Source organism: Neltuma alba, unplaced genomic scaffold, assembly GCF_004799145.2.
Source record: "Neltuma alba isolate B1F8T4 unplaced genomic scaffold, ASM479914v2 tig00003187_pilon, whole genome shotgun sequence".
In the NCBI taxonomy this organism is placed as follows: domain Eukaryota; kingdom Viridiplantae; phylum Streptophyta; class Magnoliopsida; order Fabales; family Fabaceae; genus Neltuma; species Neltuma alba.
The window spans coordinates 505,013-526,872 of NW_021633178.1; the positions used below are offsets into that span (position 1 = coordinate 505,013).

A 21,860-nucleotide genomic window follows, 5' to 3' on the forward strand; every position below is an offset into this window, starting at 1 on the left:
TAGAATTTTGCATTTTAGTTTAGGTCCAATTTATTGCATTTTTTTTATCACCTAAATTTTTACCTAAAGAAACCCATAAATTGCTCCTTGGAAGTAATGACTTAAGTCGATCCTAAACTACAAATCAATTAAGACCTAGTTTAATTGAGTGCTTTAACGACAGAAGGCATCATCACTAATTTCTTGGATTCCAATCCCATATTAAGAAAAAACTTGTAACTACATATAACGCATTGAAGAGGGAAAAGAAAAGTTTATAAAAGATAAAAATCAAATATGAACTTCAAATATAATCAATTTTTTCTTATCGGCCTGTTCATTGATTTCACAAATCTATAAATATGCTTATAAAATTCTAATTTAGCACCCTATCAAAAAAGAGTTGGCAAGATGCTCGGGCGAGAATCCCAACTGCTGCTGCAGCGAACATGTCGAGTATTATTAGTTTCGCTGGAACCCTTGTGGCTTGTGCCTCGCGGCACAAACTTCAGATTTCTAAGATTCCTTCTTCTTCTTCTTTTTTCAAAATTTTTTTGACCCGATACATTACTGAGAATTTATGCCGTTTATTTGATGTCCAAGTTGATTTTTGTTTAAGGATGCCGGTACCTAGTGATCTTCTCAATAATAACGTCTATGCTCAAGATAATTCTTGCAGCGATGAAAAGCCTTGCTGAGTATCTGTAACTCAGTCAAACTCTCGCAATGGGAGTCTTTTCTTGATGAGCTTCGACTGAAAAGCGGCGAAAATGGGAATTTAATATGACGAGGATAATGAAATTTCGGATGAAGAGACTCGTACACGTGATGCTGAAGGTCTCCCGATTTTTTTACGATGGCAATTTATAGCGGATCAATTTAACAGTGGAACTGCAAGCCAATTAACGTCCAAAATCGACCACATCTTGCCGTATACTAAAAAGAAAAAGCACAGAAACAATCATGAGACATAGGATACATTTCATGCTTTACCAAGATGAGGTGAAGTTATCTCCGACTCCGAATAATGTTCCCCTTCAATGTGCAGTCATGGAATGCCTTATTCACAACTATGAGAAGACACTAGTTCAGTCATTCTTCAGTTGAAGCATCAATGACCGCATTGCACAAGAGGCAGATTCCATACACTGGGGAGTCGATTCTGCAAAATGGCAAGTCCTAGATTTCTTGACATATTTCCAAATGGTTACGAGTCATAGATGATCTAGTGGGTGAGAAACTGAGACAGTATTCTCATTAAAATTGAAAAGAAAGCATCCTGAGAAACATACTCAGCATAAATTACAGGAGAAACTCGACAGTTGGAATATGTTCTGAACTCTACAAACGAAACAATATCCAAGCAGCGACTGCTACAATTTTAGTACCCACGGGCTAGCCAAAAAGACAAGTTACGAGGAGGAAAGCATTTTTACGCTGGCCTTTACCTAGCAGGCCTATGATTTCGTCCTGCATTTTTGCCACACATCACAACAGAATGCATGGGATTGGCAAGCAGACCTTTGTAAAAAGTTATGCGCGTTTCTCACCGTTTGGGCTTCCTCACATTTTGGCCCTCGCCCCTCACTTCTGATAACCTTGATTTGATACCATTGACTGGCATTATTGGCGGTCTCTCCAAGAAGGCATTTGTCGGATCTCGTAATGGCCAAGGCTGTACAGATTGCCTGGTTGGACTTGCATAAGCTCTAGAGGATGCGGGCCTGGATCCAGCCAAAATCTGATCTCTCAGCCCTTTAACCGATTTATGGCCTTGTATTTCATCATCGTAACCTTTCCCTTGAGCTTGCTTCTCCAATTCAGAGAAGCCTTCCCAATCTATTCCATCTCCAAAATTTTGAAGCTTCTCAGCCTGGGCCCCCCATTCCACTCCATCTGATATGCTCCTTTGAAGAGACATGCTTTTCCGAGAAGCTTTCCCAGAGGTAGACCTCCTCCCTTTAACTTCTTCATCAATAGAATATCTTCTAGCATCAAACCTGCTTTCAGAGGGGTAATTCCATTTGTGGCTTTTGTGGTTGTCCATATTTAACTCAATAGAATGCATATCACTTTCAGCTGAGTCTTCTTTGTATTCTACTCCATCATCTACCTCTCCTCCGTCATCCTCTTTATCTTCATTATGATGGTAATCAAACCGAGTTTTACCCAGATAGAAAGCAAGTTCTTCGTCATTCAAGTGAGTGGAACTGCGTCCTTTTTCTCTAACTTGTTTGTTTCCCATAAAAGCCTCTAGTTGATTCCTGAGCTTATTGACAGCTGCATTCTTTTCCTGAAGCTGATATTTTGCTTCAGAAAGTTTTGCTTGAGCTCTCTCCTCACGTAACATATCTGCTAACTGCAATATTTCTTGTTCCTTTTCTACCTCTTCACACACTTTCGCAGAGTCTATTTTATCTGACTCAGATCTATCTTCACTGACATCCCTTGCCAGCTCATCACATGCTTGTTCAAAAATTTCCCTCGCTCTCTTCTCACTCTCAAGTTGTTTCACCACTTTAAGCAGCGATGCTTTTGTCTCAGCCATCTCTCTTCCTAGCTTTTTGTTCAAGCTTTCAAACCGTCTCCTTAGTTTTCTTTCTACATCGAGTTCCCCAGCAACAGATTCAATTGCAGCTTCAATAATTTCTTTCTCCTTGCTTTTCCACGCTGCCTTTTCCTCAGCAAAGCACTTCATCAAATAATTTAACTCATTTTTATCTGAGCGCTGTTCCTGAATAAGCTGATTGACCTGCAGGCGAGCCCTCTCCAGCTCAGTGTGTAGAGCAGAGATCAGAGACATACTAGAGGAAGGGCGATCTTCATGACCCCACATGCGGTTTATAATTTTAAGAAGTTCTTTTGACGTTGTTAAAGCATTACTAACATCTTTCAAACGTGTCTTAACTCCAATAGTAGATGAAGTAGGTGTCTGTGCACGAGATCTGGTTTCCACCTGTGGAAAAAGCAAAACATGAGTCTTCTCTCTTTTCTTTTTTTTCTTTTTAATCACAAGTCTGAATTATGAAAATCTGACTCAATTTGAGCCGGGCACTTTATAGGCAATTGCGTGTTACTCTACTCATACATGTCCGGTTGTTTTAAGCCAGAGTTGGGAATTGATTTCAAAATAGCATTAACAGAAGAAAACGAATATCAAATCTCCTATTTCAAGCAACAGAAAAAAAATAGAATTCGGTCACAATGGGACAGATACAGAACTTATATGAAATGTTCTCATTCACTTCAAAAGAGTATCGTGGAAGCAAATTCCATGCAGCAAAGAGCTGCATGAATCACAGATTTTCTGTACTTTTTAAACAAGTCCATGGAACTGTTAAGCAGAATAATTACATAGATAGGAAGGATAAGGGTGATAAGGGCATTGATCCACAAGGGAACCTACTTGAATGTACACTTTCATTGCCATGACCTGAGGATTTGTCGATCAGTAACCCAGGAAAACAATTAAGCCGTTCACCTCACTTCACTGAAGTAAGGTTGTGTTATATATGCGGCTATATTAGATACGAACATACAGAATCAATTATAAGTGCAGTTAAATGTCTCAAATGCTCGTTTTTATTATGTCAGTATTACACTTAACGATATGGAACATGCTTTTCAAACATTGAATACCCATTTTTCTTGGGGAAACCCAAAAAATTCTTTTGAACATGCGAATCCAAATCACCTGCATTAAGCAAGCAGTGATTTTCAATCCTAGAAATGGAGAATAACTTGTGACTAGCATGTCTAATGATAAGTATAGAATGCATGGAAAAGGATGGGTCGAGAGAATGAAAGAAAGAAAAGCTGGAGGCTTCCAGAACTATATAAATCTTCGCAGTACCTACCTCCATAAGACTGGCATTACTAAGAGAATCCAGTGGACCAACTTGATGGTCCGTGAGCCTCAGCCTGTGAGAAATGGATGGAGTTCTTCTATGGCGACTACCTGTTCCGGATCTATCCATCCTCTACAAGAAGATAATAAAACTTCGTAAGAAAAGAAAAATAAACGGTACGATTAACATCAATATGAACACCGTAGCAGTAGCTTCATGCCTCAGATAGGTCAATTTTGAAATTATAGGAACATAACATTCCAGATTGTATTATATTGAACACAGTATATATATATAGGGTCCAGACATAGATAAAACTCAACAAAACTCAGTATATCAGCCATCTACAATATTGCCAATTAGCCACTAGACAACAGCTGACCATAGACAATCAAGAGGAACATAAAACGAAAGAAAAATAGGGATGGAAATCAATTCTCATTCAAAATTTATGGGAATATAATATTGAAACTGGTTCCGGATTCCTTCTAAATCGGAAAAAGACTATGAAACGAACGAAATGCGATTTGAAAAGCAAAAACGTTCACCTCTGATACGGGACTATGCGATGGATCCGATAAATGGGGAGGCAACGAACCAGAATGTATCGACCTTGCCGCCAATTTTTCCCTTGCTCTCAACTCTTTCTTCAACCTTCTATCATCAGATACTTGTCTAACGCTCGGGGAAGGAATCTCATTCATCTCCCACAGCGTGGCAGCAAGCTTCCTCGCTGACACTGGAGCTTGTTTGGCCTTGCTACCTGTCTGGGATGGTGGGTACTTAGGGGACTCCAGGGCCCGCATTGCTGACGCGGGAGATCTTGAGTTCATCAGTTTCCATGTGGGCACTGGTGTACTTGATCCACCCCTCTTGCGGACAAGAATGGCCCTTTTGAATCTGTAGTTTTGGAGCACAGAGGAGGTAGATGATGCCGATGAGGAGCAACCTCGTTTTCTGATCTTCCCAGGAACCAAATCCATGCTTCGAATTTGCCTCGGCATCAGGAAACCGCAATGCTCAGATCACTAAGAATCTGAGAGAAGGAAAACTCGGCATGAGAATTTAGGCGCCCAGATCAAAGCATTTTTTGCTTCAGCGTGAAAGACATGAAAAACAGAGAAGGGAAAAAGACGAGTAATTTGATTACCATGCGTTTCACAACTTCGAATCCGAGAAGACAGGGAAGAACTATCCAACGATTCAGCCTCCTCTTTTTCAGTTTCTCGCTCCAATGCTGCCTGACTTGAACTGTAAATCAATCGCGGCGACAGAATTTTACCATGACACCGAAGGTGGTAAAAGTCGGTGGTGTCGACAAATTCAAATCGCGCGATCAATACCAAAGTACTTCAACTTCAGTGTGAAGTGCGCTTTTTCAGGGACAGAGAATAATAGTTTACACTGGGAATGAACAAAATCTGTCTGGTTTTTAACTCTGACAGCACATTGCTGAATCGAGCTCCAAGGAAAGAGGAAAAAAACGGAAAATAAAAAAAGACGAAGAAAGAAGCAGAGAGATGAAATGAAGCGAAGGGAATGGCGCAGCAAGAACCCAAACCCTAAAGAAAAAGACTTGTGAATAAGAGGGCTTTTGATGGCTGCCACCACCGCTGCTAGATTCGATCAGAACAACAGGTTGTGTAGTAAACTTGGAAGGGCAAAAAGCGAAAGCGAAAGAGGGAAGGGAGGACCAATCAGAGACGAACCGTCCCAGGGAGCGGGGACACGTGTAATCATATTAACTGTCGGATGAAATGACGACAAAATCAAATGGCTGTAATGGATGAGGAATGGAATCAGAAATGTGTAGAGCATGATAGGAAGGAAAGATAAAGTTGGGTGGGGGGCATGGAGGAGGGAGAAGACTGTGGGAAGAGGGAAAATTCGGTGGATGGTATTATAACGACAATAAATACTGCTGCTTTTGGCGTCTCCTTTTATAATAAAATGACGACAACTCTGACTTTGACCTTTCAGAAAACCCCAATCGGGGAAGAAAGCGACTGGGGATAACTCAAGTTAAAAACAAATAAGCCATTTTTTTATAAAAAAAAAGTATAGATTATGGCTCGCATACCATTTTGTGAATTTCAGGCAAAAAAATAATAATAAATTTTACATGTCAGCTTCACTAGCTTTTGTTCCTCAAAATCCTTGCCCCTAAATAGGATGGAGTTCAATGATTTGGCAATTTTTGCTATCGGCAGAACAAAATCTGAACAGAGTCAATACGAAATGATGAGGACCTCCTCATTCTGGAGAAACCGGAATTGTTCAGAACCAAAAATCCATAATTTACTTTATCTAGCTGATGAAAATCACATCCTACCAAACTCTCTTGTGCAGTTTATTTAGTTCATTTAAGTTCTTGCAACCAAGTTTATCCCATCAAATTGGAAATATGTAGAATGCTACAAAAGGAAATTGTAAGACGTGAAATATATATATTTTTAAAAAGGATTATGTTAATATGTATTGCTGAATTAAACATTTGCATTCATAGGTTATACCCTGAGTCTAAATTGAGCTAAAGTTCTGTACCTTTTTTCGGGGCTACCTCTTCAACTAACGACTGCTTTGTCTCGGAGCTCATAATGATTTCATTTGTATTTCATACTCTAAAAAGCGGGGAAAAGACAAAGCAGAAAAAGCAGATTTGATTGAAAGCGAACAGGAACTCATGTCTTGTTTTGTCTTACTTTTGCTTTTGGCTCTCTTCCGTATACTCCCACTCATCAATCTTTCATCTTCGAGTTCTGATAGAAGCCCCTCTGCTCACTTGTTACCTCTTGGACTTTTCCAACGAACACAACAAAGCGAGACATGATGGATGATCATTCGAGAACTGAAAGAGTGCTGTTGAATCACATTAGAGGTTGAATTATATATTAATTAAGCAAGTTGCAACGTTAATGCTTATTCGATTCTCAAATATATTCCCTGTTTCTGAAAGCTCCATGGCTTTTTAGTTACCTTCTTTGACCAATGTCGAATTTTGTACTTCTGTGACGTGCATAATGACAGAAAATTTACTTGAAAAAATAGACCAGATTGAAGAGGAATTAAGCTTGAGAAAATAGCAGCTCATCAGCAACTTCTTAGCGTTTTATTTACTGTTAAATAGTCAATAAGTCCACCAAGTTGCAGCTTGTTCCACTTTTCCTTGAAAGGTGAAGCCATTTATGAACATTTTCTTAAAAAGGATCTTTTGCTTGACAATGCCATTTCGCTGGCAGTTCCCAATTATATTCTATGGCTTCCATTGTTACATGTGCTGCGTTTGAGCTTCACTTTGTGGTCATGTCATATCCAGATTCCCTGCTGCAGCTGTTGGGCCTGAGCCTCGCTCCTCGCACTCGCTCTGCTAAGCTTGCCCTTTACAAGACTAAGTTCGTCGCTCAGATTCTTGCCCTATACAAAACCTTTCGACAAAGGGACATCTCATCTCCGATGTCTATTGGGGTGGCGCCAACAACAAAGCTCCCATCTTCGTCTACGCGGGAAATGACACGAGCTTCATGTTCCAAACAGAACCCCATTTGAAGGCCCTGTTAGGCTTCATTAAGATTAGAGCATCTTCTTCTTCTTTGATTTCTCAGAAAATATGTCTTTTCTGAAAGGGAAGTCTAACACTGTGCAACGTAACCCTAGTTCCCTGGATCTCACCATATTCCTTTTGATGCTTTGCAAACTGAAATGCAGTATAGATTGTATGGAAAATCTATGCCATCCCGGGGGGAATAAAGAGGTTCCACATAGTAACAGTAGCACACTCGAATATCCGAGCTCCGCACAGGTATTGGTTTCATCCATTTTAACCTCTTCTGCTTAATATTTCTTCCTCGTAAAATTTGTATGAACGAAGTATTCCCACTGGGCCATTGGAGCCTTAGCTTCTTCTGCAGCAATCCTGCATTTCCTGGATCTGGTTTCACCGTATGCCTTCACCGATGTTCCTTCCCTCACTAGAAGCAATCCAATCCACTCTGAATTATTAATTGATTTAGCTTTTGGGATCCGCAAAAGCTATAGATAAGAACTAGCCACTCACATGACACTGTTGATTACTGCCCCAATCCCCTTTCTCGGTTTCATATGTTCATAATATCGCATATGAAGTAATCACTCACATGACGCTATTGATTATACAGCACTAACTTCTTCCCCTGGTTGGTGCAGAGCGGGAGTGAGAATTGCTAGTGGTAAAGTGTCGTGGAGACAAATAGAGCGGCCTATAATTCCCGCGGAAATCGTTTGGAATATCCTACCTCCTATACTTAATATATAAAATTAGTTAAATTAATTATTTATAATAAATAGGTATTATCTTTCCTAAAATATCTTTACTAATCAAGTATATTCGTTATAATTATTATTATTACAAGGACAACTTAAAAAAAAAATATAAATATAAGAGACAAACTAGATTGAAATCTTATAATTAGAACTAAAATAAAAAGTTCTTGTATTAAATACTAGAGGTAGTAGAAGTGAGAACTGGCATGTGTTTAGTTCTTAATTTAGATGGAAAATTCATTAATATCAATTGATCGGTAACATATTTCTGTATTTATGTGGAGTTGGATCATGAAGGGCTTTGATGTATCCCGGCGCGATAGATTATCCAACGCCTTCAAATTTTCTGAATCCGTGGCGCGCTTATCCGGCAAGAAAGGTGCCGCCCCCTTCGTTAAAGTTTAAAACTCAGTCTTATTTATTTATGTAATTCCCTCCCAAAGGAAAACGAACGCACATTGCATTTAATCATTATTTGTCATGTGCAGCTGGGGAGGCGATTGACGGCTCAGCGCATGGGAGCGTCACGTTTGCAAAGCTGTACGAAGCATTTGACACCAACTCCAATTCCCATCCTCAGACAGTTAGTTAGCTCATGTTTTATAATTCTGCCCCAGGGCTTCCTTATCTCTCTGTCTTAACGCCGTTTAGTTTAGTGTGTAAATTTACTCATACTCTGATGATTATAACTCTTCCCTGTAAAATGTAAACGCACGTTCCATCTTCCATGCATATGTCTACTGCATGTGAACATTGCCGGTGATGGTGGGACGGAATCCAAGAAAAGCAGCAGTCACATGGAAAAGTTTAAAAAGAAGCCACGGAAGAGAGAGAGAGAGAGAGAGAGTAGTGGGTAAGTAATCATGATTAGAAGGTGTAAAATGCGATTCAACTGTGGCATAGCCAACAATCAGGAATCATGGCCTTCAATGGTGGCCCACTCTGAGTCCAATGCATGGCGATGGCAACCGCCATGGTTTGACCGCATTAATATGGTTTGAGGTTCACGCGCCGACTCAGACTCTTTCAGAAAAATGATGCCGTAGTTCAGGATCTCATTTGCAACTTGCTGTGATCATGGAAGGATGAGAAAGATATTGGGGTGATTGATTATATGGATACGCAGGCGTGCACGGAGATGATAATGCCCACAGGTGGGAACAATACCCCCAGCCTTTGGCGGCCTTCTTAGATCTCTCATTCACCCTTTTCAACGCCTTACTCATACTAGCAACATTTCAAGCTCGCTACTGTCTCTTTCCTCCTCCCCACGTTTCCTTCCCAATAACATTCATTCTTCTTTTTTATTTCGTGCCCTTTCATACACGGTGATCCCTTGTTTGCCAAACAAAAAGAAGTCGGCTTCCGGCAACCTATTGGCCCAATAAACTCTCTTCTCTCATGAGCTGAGTGGCTTCAGGCCCAAAAATATGAACCCACTGACTTCAGTAGAAGTGGCCTTAATATTGGGCCTCGTTCTTATTCCCGGTCCAGTTTATTTTGTATTCACAAAATTGTTAAACCCATCCTGCAAATTCGAATTTCTCTTTGTAAAGGGACGATGAGCCTGCCCCAAGAGCTGCGTCATTTATGCTCACCGTTTTACTTCGATGAGACGTGAGTTCCCTTCATTCAGATGCCAAGCGATGTCGTCTATGCATCTTTGGCTTCATCCCTCTTCAACTCGCAAAACAAAGGCTTGCCTCCATAGCTTGCTGCTCTAATATGACCGTATCCTCTCCTCCCTTGCTGCCTCTGCCTGTCCTGGACAATTCCGACGCCGAGTGCCACCTGATTGGAACTGCTTCACGGTGCTTCAAATTAAGATCACTACCGAGTGTAGATTTTAGGTTCTCCACTGCGGAAGACAGAGATCAGGGGATGGGAGGTCAGCATCATTTCAAGTTGGATCTCTCAGCATCACAGAGTTGATGCACGCAATAACGATAACAGGAAGAGACCGGCGGAAACGTTAATTGGGCCAATATTGGGCCTGAATAGTTTGGCCCACATCAAAGTTGGATTTGGACCGCTCTGTGCGCAGCTTCAGCTCTCTTATTAATCCATCTGTACGCGTGTTTTACTACCTACAGTTATTAATATAAATATTAGTTTGATATTTAATTTCATTCTAAATATGAGATATCGATCTATTCTATTTTTTATACTTATCTATTTTTTTAATATAGTCTTTATAGAGGTTACACATGTTAAAAAGTTTTATTAAATGATAATTTTAGCCAATGCATATGATTAATAAGTTTTATTCAATAAATACAACACATATTTATTATAAATAACTAATTTAGTTAATTTTTTAATTAATAAACTAATTCTTATATTAAAAAATGACAGTATGATCAATAATACTACCTCCGGTCCTTAATATAAGATCCCGTTTGACTTTTATGTTGGTCCTAAATATAGAATCCCAATCCATTTTGTCTCTCACATTTACTCAATTTTTTTCAAGATAGTCCTTCTAATTATTATAAGTTTTAACCAATATACTTGATTAGTAAGGATATTTTAGGAAAGACAACACCTATTTATTACAAATAACTAACTTAACTTCTTTCCTTAATTTCTTCAAATTAGTCAACTGACTCTTATAATTAGGACCGGAGATAGTAATTCAGTAATTAAAGTATCTCTTCTTGACGAGTAAATATTTTTTCCTCGCAGAAATTTGCTACGATTCTCCTCTCTGCCCTGTCCGTTAAGACGACGCTGGTCTCCCTATTCAATCCCCTTCACCTTCATCCTTCCAGAACAAGCATATCCCATCTTGCTCTTTCTGAAGTCAGAATTCTCTTTTTATACATAAAGAAGAAGAAAAAAAGCATATGTCCCGTCAGGTATGGTGAGGGAGAAGTAGCAAGAGGAAAGAAACATGGATAATAAAGAATACTAGTACTAAAAATGTGCGAGGCACAAAGACGCCATGTCTGGTCCCCCTCTCATGCCCTCTCAAAAAGCATACCAAATAAGTTACTGTGGCTCAGAACGGAACAAAATTAAAAATCTTTGACTCACAAATCATAATGCTGCTCCTTGGCTTCCTCCAGCCCACTTTCATTTTTATACTTCCATCCATATCCAATGATTGTATGATATGAACCTAAGCTTTTTGCAATTATCAGTTCGCTCGCTAGAATTGTAGGCGTAGACCTACATTTCGATATCTCGGCGATAATCAAAGGCCATGCTCAAATCAATCCTGTTTCAATTTTCAACAAGTTAGGCGTACATTAGGGCAAGTCCTTCTAATCCTGTAACACTTTCCAACCCACTCGTTTCTGCACTATTCTACACGTGGATACATATGGGCACAAATATGGAAGTATTCAAAGATCGATGAGGTAATGGCGGTGATTGCATTCCCCGAACCCAGAAAATTCCTATCATTTCTGGGCATTGACTCGCAAGCATTATATTCCCAATCCTACCAATTTGTCTCCTTGTCCGCAGCTTCTGCCGCTGCAGTAGTAGTGGCGCTGTATCTACCATTACGTGTAGCCCTCTCAACTGCCAATCAAACCATTATTTAAGCTTATCTTCTTTCTGAGGTGCCAGTCTCTGTTCAGATTTATAATCTTCACATGCTTTTTTATGGCATTCTTAATCCTTTTCAGCTGTCGCAAATGATGTCATGTTCTTCTCTGAGACCATACCGCGTGCGGTAATTAATAATGATACCATTTCTTGGAGGGGTAAAGTTGCTGGTTTCAAGTCAGCCAAGAAGGGGATGCCGTCTGTCTCTTTCTCTATGGAGAAAGGGTGACGCATGTGGGAATAGGAAGCTGGCCCCCGTGGACCGTGGCGATTGGGCCTTTCTGCATGGTCCCACATGTAGGCGTAGCCCCACCCACTACCCTGTAAAAACCACAGGCCTATCCTCGCCACGTGCCACGTGCCAATTACCCGATTCCATCACCATTTCTCTGCAGCCTCCTTCCTCACGCCTCGCACACAACCAGATAAGAGAGAAGAGCAGAAGGATTAGGCTTTGGGCCTCTGACCACGTGGGCCCTCACTCAGAAAACAATACGCAATGATCTCGTGGGCCCCGCCGAGGTGGGGCTGTCCCACCGGCCCGCATGCACGCCTGCTCTCCACGGTGATACAGAGCATGGAAACCAAAAGAATAAATTATTAATGCTGTTATTTTTCATAGTAATTAAAATTTTGTTTCTTTCAATATTGTTTTATGTAAAATAATTTATACTCCTCCGGTCCTAAATATAAAACTTTTATACAAATAAAGATCTTACGTTTAGGACCGGAAGTGTATTATTTATAATACGTGAATTATGTATTTCGTAAAGAATTATCATATAAACTGATTCATTTATTTGAATCAAGAAGTGCAGATTCGAACAATTAGATGGTCGGGTGGGTGATGGAGGAGGTGACGAAAGGGCCTGGTGCATTCATTGTTTTGGGATGCGCTTCATTATGAAAGAGGTAGGTTTCACTATGGGGAGGGTTTTGTCTTTAAAATGTTGCGCATAACATGTAATAGGGTACGTGTCAGTCGATGAGGCTGCTTCTCGCCACCACGTTCGGTTCGGCCTGGGGAATGAATGCCGGCCCATTTGGTGGTTCCTCGAGTTACTCCTCATCAATATCAAATAACCACTTTATTGTTTAGTTAGTTAGTTTGATCTGTACACTGTAAAACATATTTTGATGTTATATAACATTATTTTTCTTGCAATTGTTTTCGTTAGTATAAAATATTATAGGTTTTATAATTAAAACTGATGATAGGATCAATTTAATTGACGCGAGTAAGCAGAGGTGAGACATGACCTTGTGAGAGACAAGTCAAAAATACAAATCATTATTATATTTTCCACCTCAATTAACTATTTGAATATTCGGGCGTATATAAATCGATTTAGGGAGTGTTTGGATGGAAACTAAATTATGATTTTAAAAATGCTTTTACGATTGACGAAGTAAATATGTGAAGGAATTTTTCTCGTTTTATAAAAAAAGTATTTCTGAAAAGCACTTTTGAGGGTTGTCAAACATACCTTAAAATGTCCGCTTTAGCGCAATGATGCTGGGATATTCGCGCCCACGCTCATCAAATTAAATGCAGTAGCATTTTCTTGAGAACCCTTCTTCTCTTCCATTTAATGGAAATAGGAGGGACGAATATAATACTGCATTATATTAGCGTTAAAAGTATTCAAATTTAAATATACAATGATAACAAACTTTTAGCTACTATATGCCCGCAGAAAAAAAATCACATCATCCAATTTGAGAGTTCCTGACATGATTGTGCCGTGTTTAATTAGTTTGTTCCTTTTCACGGAGCAAACGAACTCCCGTTTCTTTCTTTTTTTTTTGGCCAACACAAACAAATTCATATTCACACCAATACTCATCAGGTTATTAATTTTATGCCAAACTCTCTACCGATCTTTATAAGCCTATTGAAATCCAGCTTTGTTCCGGATTTATTTAGTGTGGGAAGGGAATAAGAGAGGGAGAGAATAGGTCAAAAATAATGAAATGACAGAGATGGAATATAAAATAAACAGGGTCGTGCTGCCTTAATTGCTAGCTGTCTTTGAATTTGACAGCATTCATGGGTGGGTTCAGCTTCAACTAACAGGCGAGAGAAAATTGTATTTTATAAAACATGATGAGGCAGTATAGTAATTAAATATTAAAACTATGCATGCCTGCAATTTAATGATGTTAATCCATGATTAATTAGTGTTTCGGGACATAGATATATCCATCCCCTAATCAATTACTCTTACATCTTCCATCATGAAACGCATTCTCACAGCGTTTCAAAATTCTCAATTATTATTTATTATCATGCCCAGTTATCTCTTCCCTCAAACAGTATTAGTAATTATGGTAACAGTAATTGTGAAACGCCAAATTCTCACCGCCATCTGGCATGCTATCTATATATGCTGCCTCCTCGCTAACCTTTTCCCCTAAATTTATCAATTTTATAATTTTAAATAATTATGAACACACACACACACGTCATACTCTTCTTCTTTTGAGAAATGCCAATTAAATTTTAATTTAAATTATCTGTAAATAGTAACGGTGAATGCCAAGGTCTTTACATTTTTAGTTATCTGTCTATTAAGATCATTATTATGTGAATACTAGAATATATGCATTTATCATGTAATGTTAAAATTAACCGTAGATGGTGTGCGTGTTAAATCTGATCATATTTTTTAAAAAAAAATACGTAAGTTCTCTTTTGGGCGTATTTTTTACTTATTTAAAACTCGAAGGCGGCTTACAAGCTATTCAGGACTCAATACAGGTTTTTGCAATTTTCTCTGTTGATTATTCCGAGCAAAAACACGCAACGCATCTAATTAGACTCGAATCTGCGGGGACCAGTCAAGCGTGTTAATTAGCTCATCCATAACATGCAAAGACAATGAAGAGGCTATTATTACTTTATTGGTAGCGTTTGGGAGCAGTACTATTATATGGATCACTTGGGATGAGTAAACTACGTACTGCAAAAGTTAATGTGATCTATAAACAAAGACCATAAAGATCTTCAAGTATCGGTCATGGCCCAAGCATGGAATGGGGTTAAGGTCCCCACTCCAATCACAAAGTCTTGAGGCAACAAATAATTGATTAAATACTCGTCCCGTTATTAATATAAGGCTTATTTTATAATGTAAATCATATTATATAAGATGGATTTTATATTTAGGATCAGAAAAGTATATAATTTCAATTGCCTGGGCTAATCTCAATTATTTTGAATTTCAGGTCCTGGGGCTGTACCTTTTCAATCAGCTTTTCCAGATCGAGTATGATGCACTTATTGGAGATCTAGGGCAACTTGTGGATTCTTTTTTAATTAGATATTCATGCATCTGAATCCTTTAATTTTTTCCGACTCAAAAAGGGCCACATATATAACAATTAATTAATTAACTCTTAAGTGAGATGGACCTCAACTAATTGCCGTCACACAACCCTTTTCTCCGCCGGTACGTTCTTTCCTTTATTCTATCAATCAGCAGGAGGCACAAAAAATGGCACAAAGGAGCATTTAGTTTAGTAAATACTCTTCCGATCCTTATTATAAGACCCTATTTGACTTTTTATTTGGTCCTAATTATAAGACCCCAATCCATTTTGTCTCTTATATTTATACATTTTTTTTCAAGATAATCATTCTAATAATGATAGTTTTAGCCAATATACTTAATTAATAAGGATATTTTAGGAATGACAACACTTATTTATTATAAATAACCAACTTAACTTACTTCTTTAATCTCCTCAAATAAGTCAATTGGGTCTTATAATTAGGACCGGAGGAGTACTAAATATATAATGACCAAGTTATCATCTGTGACTAATTCACGTGATAAAGGTTCCTTTTGTGATTAAAAAATTTATAATAATTTAGAATTCTTAACTTTAGATGTTAACAAGCACTATGTTGGTCTTTTTTTTATATACTACCTCTGATTCTAAATATAAGAGTCACTTCACTAATTTTAGTAGATTAAGTAAATAAGTTAAGTTAGTTATTTGTTATAAATAAGTGTTGTATTTTTTAAAATATCCTTATTAATCAATTGTAATGGCTAAAACTACTATGATTTGAAGGATTACATTAAAAAAATAAATAAATATGAGAGACAGAATGGATTGAAATCTTATATTTAGGATCTAACTAAAAATTAAATGATGTCTTATATTAAGAACATAAAGTAATATATATTTTAAAGATGCGAAAATTAAGGTGCTTATCATTGAACTTGGTGAGCGTTGGAATCTCAGGTGCAAGATGCGTATCAGCATGCTAGATTATGTTCACCGTTCTTGACCACTTGCAACCAGTTATTCGGAATTACATCACTGTTTCAATGAATGAGCCATGCCACAATCCCTGAAAATATTTAGCTTAGACCAATCGTAGAATTGCCACAGAACAGAGGCTGGCTGGCTTTGTTCACGGAGACAGATAGAGAGGACAGAAAGCCACCAGAGGCGCAATTTAGTTTTGGGCAGAGTTTTGAATGAATGTCTCCCCATGAGAAAGACACAGATTTGAATCATCACAATGCACAGATCTTGCAAGTTAAAAAAAAAAAAAATCGAGTGGCCAGTTGGGGATTTTACTTGGGGAATGAGGAACACCCAGATGTAGAAAATATATAAAATTCGTGTCGTTCTGTCACTCTCTGTATTTGTCCTATTCGCTTTCCCCTGAAATAAACTACTAGTATATGGCAATTTTCTCGCAATGAATGAAGCGTTGTTCTTTCTTCGTGGCCAAGGATTCCTGCAACGGGCCAAGCAACACCTTTCAGCGAGCAATAGAAACCCTCAGGTTTTGGGGAATTCACAGGTAAGATCAGAGGCTCGTCGTTTTGCAGAATGAAATTACTTGTGTGTCTCAAATTTTCTTGTGTGAATTGCGCGGGGTTTGGCATTAATTGCATTCCATGTGTTTGTGGTTTTGCTTCAATGGGACCGTCTTGTTGATGTTTGAAATGGTAATGACTCATGATGGAGAAAGCAAATACCTGGTGTAAGATGACACACAAATTTTGTCTGTATTAGAACATGACAATAAGGAAGGAAAACTGAAAACCCTCTACAATTATGAGTGAGTGTATGTTCCCAACATGAACTTAAACAAACTACAGATGAACCATTTGCAGGGCCGAGAAGGGAGTCTGAATCTACCTGGAAATAGAGGTGGGGTTCGTGTCTGATTCATACAACAAGACATAATCCTAACTTAAAAACAATAAACCAATATGAACAGGACAGGGGATACAGCTATATGAACAGAATTAAATAAGATAGCCAAAGAATCAGATAAGTAAACAAATAGAGAGAGGGTGTGTGCGCGGAGGTGATTGAAACACGAGTGCTGAGGAAGGAGTTAGCCAATTCTGCAATGGGACAAATCTTATCCCATCTCCCTGGCTGCTCATTGGAAAGGGAAGAGAGCATCTGTGGGGTGTTCGGATATTTTAACTCGCCTATCCCCATTAATTGAACTAGGAATGGGCCTACCCCCAGTATTAGTATTGCTGCCATGCACGTGACTTTGAAACTATATATTCTCTCATCCCTCAAGATAATATAAATACAACTTGGAGGGACCTGAATTGCGTCTATATATGTCATGCTCATATATACAATGCCAAGCATGGACCACTCTCTCCTCTGCTTCTCCCTAGCTACGTGCCCACTGTTTGAGTTTTCTCTTAAAATATTACTCAACCGCCTCTCCCCACGGCACCCTGTAATTACACACCACTTTAAATATTCAACTCTCTACCCGCGTAAAAGACTGGCTCTGCGCTGCTGGGCAATGGGCATTGAGGTAATTGAATTGAGAATTTTGGTGAGGAAAGGGTGAATTGAGAGTGAGAAAATGGGAATGAACTTGGGAAGCAAAGCGGCAGAGGGTTAGGCCGGCTGTGGGGATAGAAACGAAAGGGGGGGGTATAAGGTGATTACTGAGTCGGAGGAGGGAGGAGGGCCCCACCACTTGATTTGTTTGCGAATTTTGCAACATGGGATGTCCCTAATTACACCAAATAATTCACCTCTTTTTCTTTCCCTCCGCATCCCCTAACATACATGTTCGGCCCAATTCAGTATTCATTCAACCTTTTTCTACTGTTATCTACTTGCGCCTCCTGCCAGTGAAAAATCAAAAAGGAAACAAATAAAAATAATAACAGAATCCATCAATCCATCCGCACCCTTTTGCGGACCCATCCATCCATCCATCTATATTATATATATATACACACACACACACACACACACACACCTACAGATATTTGACGGTAAACAACGCGCGTACGGAATACTATTAATCTATTATACTAGTGCCAAATTTAAACAGAAATTATATTTCATAAAAGAATTCAGGAAAAAAAAAAAAAGTATCACTGTAACCTTTAAAGGCCTCTCGTACTTACATATTCTCACTCCCCCTCCCCTCCTCTCATTGTCATATCTGAGGTGGCTCCATCGAATTGTTCTCACAGTTTTGCTTTTGCACATCAAACCCATAATCATAACACTTGTTTCTCTCTGTCTTGCTCCGATCCCCTCTTCCCTCTTCCCCACAGTTTCTGTGTTAGCGTGCCTCCTCAAATCCTCAATTTCTCTGCCACCATCTTCCACTGAAGCATCAAATAAGAATGTCCATAAATCACCACTCATCGGACATTCCAGAGGCCACGCTGTGGTGGACCGAACAACATCGCCATCATCATCAAGGCTTTCTTATGCAGCCCTTACAAAACCCCTCTCCTTCGGCCTGGCCTTCCTATCTCTACCATCCTCCACCTCCCACCCGCTTCAACCTCAATAACAACGATGACGACGACGACGAAGACGACGATGAAGACAGTATTCAACACCAGCGGACTGGTCTCGTGGGAAACGATACGCCCACGTCCCAAGGAGGCTCAGGAGGCGAAGACGAGAAGGAAGGGATGTTCGAGAAGCCATTGACGCCGAGTGACGTGGGGAAGCTGAACCGGCTGGTGATTCCGAAGCAGCACGCGGAGAAGTACTTCCCGTTGGGGGCGGGAGGGGAGGCGGCCGGAGAGAGCAGGGGTGTGTCGCTGAGTTTCGAGGACGAGGCAGGAAAGTGCTGGAGGTTCCGTTACTCGTACTGGAACAGCAGTCAGAGCTACGTGCTGACCAAAGGCTGGAGTCGTTACGTCAAGGACAAGCGTCTCGATGCTGGCGATGTCGTTTACTTCCAGCGCCACCGCACCGACTCCAACCGCCTCTTCATCAACTGGAGGCGCCGCCACCAGTCTGGGTCCACCCCCGCGCATGTTAGCAGAGCGGTGCTCGTTCACAATACACCTACCACCACCACTACTGACGCCAACGGCAATATCAATATCAATAATAACAATGTTGGCGTGGGTTGGACCAGAAGTTTCTATGCTCCACATCCTTATCCTCCGCATCATCATCAAACCTTGCCATACCAACCTGACTGTCTTCATGCAGGTCTCCCTCTCTCTCTCTCTCTCTAACCTCATCGCTTTCTCTATCAACCCTATCTTTTTCTTTTTCTCCCAGTGCGGAATATGCCCTCTGTTTGTCTTCTTTCTCGAGGTGAAAATCGATAAGAGTAAATGCTGTCGCCTAAATTAAAAGGACATGTAGATTGTAGATAAAATAATTTGAGCCTCATGGAAGTACGCGAGTGTGACCGGCATCTTCCTGTGAACTGGGAGAAATGTGGTCTGGGTTTTATGTTTATACGATCAGATCGCCCAGCAATCTGGTCTTGTGCATCGTACGCTGCATCGGGAAGCAAACACGCTCCAAATTCGTTTTGAATGAACCAAGTAATGAGGGGAAAAAAAAGAAAAGGAATCACCTCCGATTCACAAAAACAAAGCATTGACATGTAGATTGACTATATACTTTTTGTTATGAAAGAATGAGGCGAAGGATATATGTATATATTGTAAAACCCTCTGACGCACGTGGTGTAATGTTACAGGCGTAGGTTTGGAAGAAGCAGAGCAGAACAAAACGACATCACCGGCGGGAAACAACTCCAGCTCGAGGATACTGAGGCTGTTCGGTGTGAACATGGAATGTCAACCAGACGAATCCGGATCCTCCGGACCCGAATACTCGTACTTGTCATCGACGTCATCGCAGGGTCCAGCCATCCCACACCACCACTTCCATGGCCGTTACAATCATCATCAATCTGCTTCTTATTATTCCAATCACATGGTACGTCAACAACCACACTCCTAGCTAGACATGCCCTGCCGTGGCCGTGGCCGTGGCCACCTCTTGCATTAAGGACTCCCTTCTTGTTGTTTTCTTCAGAACTCAGATGTAAAGAAGGCACTTATCATATTTAATTATAATGAGAGTTGTTTTGCTGATATCGATTATTCTTATTAATCAAACAAATTATTTTATAATATTACATATATATAATATTATATCTGTTTCTTGTCTTAATTTAAGGAACTAGTTTATTCGTTTTGTGGGATTTCGTTGTTCCCTTTGGATGGGGCATATCAATTATCAACTAGACCATGAATGCCACAGGAACATGTTCCCAATGCAGTTCTGGCCCTTGGTATCAAGGGAGGAAAGGGAATATAATAATAATATAAGAATAAAATAAATTGAAACTGAGACTTCATGAGGATCCTCCATTTTTTTGTATTGGAACTATATATTAGCATCTACCTCCACTTATTCATTCATGCCATGTGTGCTATAGTCACCCTTCACCACATGTGGTCTTCCTTTCTTTGATTCCACTACTCGTTGAAAAATTGGCAAAACTCTCTCGCACCCATACAAATTTCGTTTCGTCTTTTAACCATATATGATCAGGAAACACTGTTTGTTTCTTTTTACCTTCACTTTATTACCTTCATTCTTTTATCACTTTTCTCTCTTTCTCTCCCTCTCTATTGTAATTATTACTGATTTTTTCTATTCCTTCTCACCTTCTTTATCTCTCGGTTATATTGACCACATCATCGTTTTGATCGTTATTATTAGATAGGAAGCTGTTTCCTTGTGAGCTGACTGTAGTTTTATTTGCTTTTGGACAGTTTTATATTTAGCCTGGGAATTTGTGTAATCTACCCATCTCAGTTTTTTCCCCCTTTACCTACTCTGAACATTTTGTCCACTGAGCCAAATAATAGACACGTCACTGGCTTTACAGGGATGACAAGATTGAACTGTATAGAACTCTCTGTTTGTGGGCCTTAGCTTAACGCTCTTGTGAACATCATCATCACCCTTATATAATTAGTTCCTTTGAATTCGGTCAATAATAACCTGAACCAAAAACGCAAGCAGTAATAAAACGTACGAGTCAACGAAGTTTGGCTTCTTTCCATTAAGGTGTCAGTGCCACTTCAGATCATTCTGGAGCAGCTCCGATGGAATTGAAACATCCCTGACAATGACATGTTTCGTCATGGATGAATGAACCAATGGGAAAAAATCCATCACACTGTGTTCTTCTGATTCACAATTGTATGGGTAGTTCCGACCTCTGCTGAATACGTGTAGGAATGCGTGGAGCATCAGAGGTTCACTTTTCAGGATACCCTCTTCTTCAAACCTTTGCATGATGATCACAGTACTGATTTCATGGAAGAAGAGTTACGAATTTCTGCACCTGTTAAGAGTTTTTAACTCATGAGCCAGCTGAAGGAATCATAATTTACGGATACTTTGTTTGTCTGTTGATTTAAAACTCAAAAAAAAAGGTGGGTGACTTGGTGGGTAATTAATTGAATGCTTGGAGATGCAGAGCCTGTATAATTACAGCAGGATGTCAACCAGATAAGCAATCGCCGAGGATAAAGATCTGTGGATGTGACATCCGGAATTGACCGATTTAACCTATTTGTCGGCTTCCTTCCTCAAACTCCGCGAATGAGAGAGAGAGAGAGAGAGTAAAATGATTATAAAAAAGAAAGAAGTAAAACCATCCCTGATTTTCATACCAACTTTGAAGCCCAAGTGGCAGGAGTGATGAACAAGTAATGCTTAGTAAGAAAGGAACCCGACGAAGAAGGAGGATGGAATGTAGGAGTGAGAGAAGTGGGACCCGTGGAGGGAGCCAGCTGACATAAGCAAGGGGCGAAGGGAGAATTTAGGTCCTTGAAGATGAGAAAGGAGGAATCTGAATGAACTACTGTTGAGATTCTG

At 39.7% G+C, this 21,860-nt stretch overlaps 2 protein-coding genes across 2 annotated transcripts; one reads left to right on the forward strand and one right to left on the reverse strand.

The window, feature by feature from the left end:
* Positions 1-1,525: 1,525 nt before the first annotated feature.
* LOC114740828 (uncharacterized) lies at positions 1,526-21,264 on the reverse strand. The gene is made up of 5 exons (XM_028929074.1): positions 21,254-21,264; positions 4,978-5,402; positions 4,376-4,863; positions 3,837-3,959; positions 1,526-2,935 (listed from the first exon to the last, which is right to left on the reverse strand). Exons 3-5 carry the CDS (start codon positions 4,829-4,831, stop codon positions 1,526-1,528), a joined length of 1,989 nt encoding a protein of 662 aa, XP_028784907.1. The 5' UTR covers positions 4,832-4,863; positions 4,978-5,402; positions 21,254-21,264.
* On the forward strand, positions 18,098-20,015 carry LOC114740845 (B3 domain-containing protein At2g36080-like). The gene is made up of 2 exons (XM_028929089.1): positions 18,098-19,157; positions 19,660-20,015. The coding sequence occupies exons 1-2, from the start codon at positions 18,329-18,331 to the stop codon at positions 19,923-19,925; spliced, it is 1,095 nt and encodes a 364-aa protein (XP_028784922.1). The 5' UTR covers positions 18,098-18,328; the 3' UTR covers positions 19,926-20,015.
* Positions 21,265-21,860: the final 596 nt, after the last annotated feature.